Source organism: Gossypium hirsutum, chromosome D05 (assembly GCF_007990345.1).
Source record: "Gossypium hirsutum isolate 1008001.06 chromosome D05, Gossypium_hirsutum_v2.1, whole genome shotgun sequence".
NCBI classification, from domain to species: domain Eukaryota; kingdom Viridiplantae; phylum Streptophyta; class Magnoliopsida; order Malvales; family Malvaceae; genus Gossypium; species Gossypium hirsutum.
This window is the reverse complement of record NC_053441.1, coordinates 13,079,271-13,085,914: the sequence shown is the minus strand read 5'-3', so window position 1 is coordinate 13,085,914 and position 6,644 is coordinate 13,079,271. Positions and strand designations below refer to the sequence as shown.

General features: G+C 35.7%; 1 protein-coding gene across 3 annotated transcripts; it reads right to left on the bottom strand.

The window, feature by feature from the left end:
• Positions 1-271: 271 nt before the first annotated feature.
• LOC107905972 (transcription factor TCP2) lies at positions 272-6,644 on the bottom strand. 3 transcript variants are annotated; one of them, XM_041093826.1, is made up of 6 exons: positions 6,386-6,559; positions 6,133-6,261; positions 5,590-5,752; positions 5,217-5,494; positions 3,296-4,939; positions 272-533 (listed from the first exon to the last, which is right to left on the bottom strand). In XM_041093826.1, the coding sequence occupies exon 5, from the start codon at positions 4,601-4,603 to the stop codon at positions 3,371-3,373; it is 1,233 nt and encodes a 410-aa protein (XP_040949760.1). In that variant the 5' UTR covers positions 4,604-4,939; positions 5,217-5,494; positions 5,590-5,752; positions 6,133-6,261; positions 6,386-6,559; the 3' UTR covers positions 272-533; positions 3,296-3,370. The 3 variants fall into 3 exon arrangements, with proteins under 3 accessions (XP_040949760.1, XP_016688262.2, XP_040949761.1); XM_016832773.2 differs by lacking the exon at positions 5,217-5,494 and having other exon boundaries at positions 6,386-6,644; XM_041093827.1 differs by lacking the exons at positions 5,217-5,494; positions 6,133-6,261.

Here is a 6,644-nt window from a genome sequence, read left to right as displayed (position 1 = left end):
ACTACTTATAAATAAATAAAAACACACAGAAAACCCAAATCCCTAAGTTGGCCAAACTATATGGATGGTGATGTGTATGAAAATGGCACGTGGGATGCTTTAATTGGGTCCACATGGTTGATCGTCTTTTTTTAACCAGTTGACATTATTATACAATACCAAATTTCATTAACCCTGATTTTCACTACTTTATTTCTTCATTCATGCTCTCACTCATTTTAGTATTAAGGAAATGAGGCTTGATGTTCTGAAGAAGCATGGGATGTTGGGCTTTATAAAGCAGATAATTAATTCATTGGTGATGCCAAATACAATATAGACAATTTTCAGAATGATAGTGTAGCATAGGGAAAACAATAACTTCAATCCAATTGTTTGTTGGAAACACACCACGATTAAACCCCAATACGCCAATGGATAAACCACAAATACTAACAATATTCAGACGCACAATAATAAAATGTATTTATCACCCAATGCAGGGGGAAGGATCGCATTCACTCGCTGCAGCTTTTTCTTCTATCTTCTCTTTTCTACATCCAAAAAAATTTGCAACAAATATTAGCATATATATGCTTCAAATAGGGAAGGTCAAAGGAACTGCATGGTGTTTCTGCATCAAAAACTTGGGTACTTGGTAAAAATAGGTTAGGACTGCAACTGTGAAAACAAACAAGAATGACGTTTAATAACAAAAGCTACTTCACATGCATTGCTCTCTGCTAAAACGGCTAGCAATGCTTGAATGTAAAGCTGCAATAAGATGGTTAGGTTTTGGATGGGTTAATAGGAATTCATGAAGAACTGACACTAGTTAATTGAGAGAGCAGTACGGATTACTTAGTAAAGATACCGCAAATAGCATAAGCATAACAACATCTATTTTACTAAATCAATTTTGGAATATATATCTTTGTTCAGCCAAATGACTTAATTAGTGGTGAGTAATGATAGTAAAGTAGGTTGTAAACTTTTAAATTTGTAAAATCTAAACAACAATAATAATACCTTTTGTTTTTCACTATAATTTTAGCTTTGCATGCCTAAATGCCTTAAACACGGCAGAACGATATCATCTGAGGGCGAGTTGTGTGCACCATGCGTAGTATCATTAACAAAAGTAGAAAACTATTTGGTCAGATATTGAAGCCCTACAACACCCTAACTCCAAGCCTTTCATTCACTTTCAAATCCAAATTATAACAATTTTCAGCTTATTTTGTGACTCAAACAAATATGAAACTACAAACATTCATTATCAGTTCAAAAGCTCAAGCAAATTTAACACAACACGTAAGAGCTTCTGTTTTAACATTATTTTAATCTTAATATTAAGCCACTGCATATTACCTAAAACACAACACGTATGGTCTTATTCCATGGGAAATATAGCCAATCTCAATCAAGAACATAGGCGTGCAAGCTAAATCTATAATCTCATTATGTTCCTTTTTTTTTTCTTAACATCATAAAACACTACCCATAACTCTACCTTCAACACTTTACAGAATTCATCAGCATAAAGATTATGTTTAGGGAAGTAGAACTATAGAATCTCCCTGGAAGAATATGTTGTAGATATAAACTGTTAGGAAACACCATCCTCATTTCTGTTATCCATAAACCTAATAGTAGAAGAGGTACCATTTTACATTTTATCCCTACAATTTACACTCCTAAATCTTTATAGATATAGAGATTAAGAGGAGCGTCCAATATGAATACGTGATTTTTCATATACATCAATTACAAATATCTTTGCTTATCCTAAAAATCTTAGTTTCTGAAATCTTTTTTTATTTTTTAATAATTGAAAAACACATTTAATAAATACAAAAAAAAAATATTTTTAATAATGAAAATATGAATTCATATTTGGTAACTATTTTCCCTTAACAAAAATAAATTAAAACACTTACATTTGCACTACATTTAATATTTAAAAATGGTTGAAAAAATGAGAATAATTCTATAATTGGCCCTGGGCCAACTCATCTAAAATTAAAGACATTTAACTCTAATTAAATTATTTTAAAAAATACATAATTAAAAATTGAAGAGATTGATAATGAAACATGAAAAATGAAAATTGCAATGTTTTACTAGAATTAATTCAACTACCAAAGGAATCAACTCAGCCTGTAAAAATAATTATAAAAACATTAACAATGGAAGTCATAAAAAAACTATAAATCGGTTGCAATCGAGATACGAAAATTAGAAAGACTATCCTCAAGCTACGAAAATCTAGCAATTATTTTACCAGTAACTTTATTTATTCTTCAACTTTCAAGAGAGAAGATAGCATAATTTTTCTTTGTTTTTAAGGAGAAATAGGCCTTTATTTTTAATGTTTTACTTATTTAGATTGTTGTATGTTAACGATGACCACAACTCAACATTTAAATTGTTAACTATGAGTTCACAAACTTCTGGGCTTCGTAATTTCTACAACTTATATGATTGTTTGCTGTTCTATCTCATTATGAAAGTCTGGTCATTTTTAATTCTGATTTGATGTTAGATCTTACAGATTTATAATTTTAAGGTCATTTTCACTGCAACCACAGTGACAGCTCATTTTCAATAATATATAAAAATTAAAATCTGCTTTCATTTCATGCTTTCTAAACCTAGAAAAACCATTTACCTTGCCAGCAGCCATTTGTCTTGAAGTTTGAGAGCTCGAGGCCTTATGTGCACCAATATATATATTTTCCTGATCTAGTCTACCCTTAATCATATAGAAAGTTTAACTAATCACAAAAAAAAAACCCCCCCGACAGTTTTGCAGATCCATTGCCAAGTGGTGCAGTTAAGGTTAAGAAAGTCGCACCCTATTTGAAATGTAAAGTTTAAACGTTCTATTCAGTGCCCAGAAAGGCTTGGCCATCAAGAAACTAACACCTGGCATGGGTTCACATATGTTAGGGGGAAGGGAACCAGAAAGAGAACAGACAAGGAGACAACCAGCCGATCCTTAATCACAACAACCTAGGCAGGGGATCATGTGAAAAGACAAATAGCACTAATAATGGTCCCATTGCCAGATTTCTTTATTCTAACCAAGAAAAATGAGTGATTCATGGTACTATGCTATGCACTAGCACATCACGGAAACCCAAAAAGGAAAGCCAAGAAAACCAAAAAAAAAAAGAAGCAAAAGACATAAACAGCCACAAAAATAGAGAATCTAATTAGGAAGATTAAAGCAAGGAAAGATAGATTTGATTGTCAACTACTATTCATCGTAAACAACTTTTAATTAAATGAGGGTTTTGACCGTTGAGCTTACCAGGAAAAATTATGGGGCCAAGAGGAAACGTTTTCAGAAACCGAGCTGCAAACGGCAATTTAATCCAACTGGAAACTAATGGTGGTGATGGTTCTCCACTGGTGGTGATCCCTCTATAAAAGAAAACCTCTGGAGGTGATGAGGCAAAAAAGGAGGAGAATTGGACTGAAGGGTCCCCCTGTTGAAACCAGCAATGCCGGAAGAGATTGCGAAGTTGAGGTTGTAGTCACTCCCTAGCACCGGTTGTGCTGTTGCCACCGGGATCATATGGTCCGTGTTGGGAACAAAAGAAAAATGCTGCAACTTTTGATTGCTTTCACCCGACACAGTAAATGGTGGCATCAGTATCGGTTGTGGCTGTTGCATTTGTCCTGGAAACCCTGAAGATTGGTTTCTCGAAGAAGAAGGTCCAAGGAGCCCCATTGTAAAGTAATCCATTTGAGTGACAGGCCACTGCCTGGGGTTTTGACGAGCTGAAGCTGTAGGACTAGGACTAGTGTGTTTGTTGCTAACACTGCCAATGCCACAGGTTAGTAACTCAGTGAAGGAAGAGTTTTGAGAAATGGGGTTCACATTTTGTTGATGTGCAATGTCAGTCTTTTGCTCTTTCCCCTTTTCTTTTGCTACTCTTCCCCTTGCCCGTTCCCGGGCCTTTACACGGTTCTCAGACCTGGAAAGGGATAAACCCGAGTTCTTGCTAATCTCGGACGTGCTACTGCAAGCTGATTTGGACAAGGAAAGGTGCTGCTGACTTTGGTTTTGTTGGTAATTATTCGGATCGCCATCTAACTCTACTTCAGCCGAGTCAAACCCTTGTTCAGTTCCATCATCACTCAATTGCCTTGGGGTATCAGGAAATGAAGTGTTAAGTGAAGGAAGCTCCGCAATTGCATCAGCAGCTGCTTTAATCAGCCACTCTATTGCTTTACTAGGCTGATCATAGCCCAACCGGTCTTGTAGATCATAAAACTGTATAGCTGTGGTGACAGATAACCTTACCCTCCTATCCCTCAACCCTTTTGAAGTCCAAACCTTGCTGTGCCGATCTTTCCCACCCGAGGCTCGAGAAACCCTAATAATTCTCGAAGAATGGTGCCAGCCTCGAAGCCGATTAGCAGCAGCGGTGTCAGCTAGAGCATCACCTCCACCTCCATTTGCACTAGCCCTTTTCATGACCTCTCTACCTTCTTCATCATCAGGGTAGTAGTTGTCACTACCTTTCTGACCCATCCTGCTCGACTCACTTCTCCCATTACCAACTCTTGAGAACTTAGAACCTTGTTGTGTCTGAATCTCATCTATCTCCATACTACTTTCATTGCTTTCTCAGAAACTCAAAACCTCACCTACCCCAAACAATATACCTTCTATCTCAGCTTTAAAGAGAAAGACAGAAAATCTGGGATTTTGGAGAAATGTTAGAAAGACGGGGTTGACATGTCCTATGCATTGATGACGATTGCATAGACAGTAGTTCGGCTGTGTTTAGTGATAAAGGACCTTTCTTACGCTTTGATATACGGTCCAAGTCAGGAGACCAGCCTTCCCCCCCCCTCTCTCTCTCTCTCTCTCTCTCTCTCTCGTTTAAGCCTTTTGCAGCTTCAGTACTTTCAAAAGCATAGCCTGAAAAATGGCAGCCACAGTCTGCAAGAAAAAGCAAAAGAAAAGAATTTAGATATGGTAAAATAATCCGATGCTTCAAAATATGCACTTCACTTCACCGACTCATTTGACCATCGCAACACATACAAGCCCTTGAAACCTTGAGCTGAAAGATATCTGACATTTGGTTGTTTATATGTACTTAAGGGACTAAAAAGAGTTATAAAAACAAAAACTAATGTCTCTTCTAAAAAAACGATAAATGCCTTCAACAAAAGTTGAAAATAGAAAGCCCATCTCCACCTTGCCGCTGTATTACCTTGAATCTGAGAAAGAAACCCTTTTTTCTGCTTCACTGTTAAGCTAATGAAAAGCAATAATTGCTGAATGTTTGATGCCGATCTGAAGCCAACCCCCTTTTTTTCTTTCTTTCTTTCTCTCTTTCCTCTTCCTTAAATTATTTAAAGCTCTCTCTCTTTTCTTTTTTTTCTTTTTTGCTGCTGACCCTAAAGATGGTAGATACCACCACCAGCATCACTATTTATCTTAATAAAAGGACTATTAAATGACAAACCCCCATTAATAAATCAGCTGTTCCTGGATTAGCAACAAATTAAAAGCTGTTCCTGGAATTACCAACAAAGAATATAAACTCTCTTTTTCAGAAAAGAAAAAAAAAGTTTTATGCTCACTTTGAACAACGTTGGTTGTTGTTATAGGAGTCCAGTTCTCAGACAAAAAAATAAAACAAAAACAGATGTTTTATAGAATCCAAAGCCACACAACAGATCTGCAACTCTTCCAACAGCTGCTTCGATCGAAGAAATTAGCTTCACTTCTAAACAGATCGGGTACCTGCAACAACAACAAAATACCAACTAATTATAACTCCTTGAAAGATTAAGATTAGATTCTCAAAAAATGTCAACTGTAGTATCAATTTTCCATCTCTAATTAAATCCTCAGAAAATAAAGCTAATACCCTTTGTATCTGTACTTTTCTGCTCATTTAAACAGATAGGTACGTTAGATCAACTCTCCTTAATTCCAGAACAAGAAGTACCAAAAGATTTTATTTTTATACGTATATGTTCCCAGATTGAAAAACAAGCTTTATAAAATCAAATTTAATATTTTTTAGCTTAAAAAACAAACAACTTAAGGAGAAATTAAACAGCTAAAGAAACAAAATTACTCTAACTAGATAGATAAAGAGACAGGAACGAGTAAAGAACCTTGGAATTTTCTTTGGCTTTCAAAAAGAGAGAGAGAGAGAGAGAAAAAAAAAGAATGGTTGCTAGCAATTCTTTGTAATTTTTTTTTCTTTTACTTTTCCTTGGTCACATCTCCATTTAGCTAGCTCCCTACAAAGTAATGAAAACAAAGAAATAAAACACAGAACTTTCAATAAGCAAAAGCTAATGATTTCACTTGAATTTTCATACCAAAGAAAAAAAAAGAGATTTAGTACACCAATAAGTAACTTACAGCAAAACTAGGGTTGAGTTGTTAGAAGAGAAGTTTTAGGACAAAAAATGGAAAAAAAATCCAAGAAAATTGGAAGTGGTAAGGAAGGAAGAGAAGAAGATATTTGCAAGCGAAGGTGTTCTTGTGAATATATGAGAGGCTTCAAGTGAAGATATCGGGAACGACAGACGTTGCGCCGTTTCGTTCAAGTCCAATCCTTTAATATGCGTCATTCTCCAAACTTAGGGCCCCAGCTTCTTCCTACATTTACTTCCTTGCC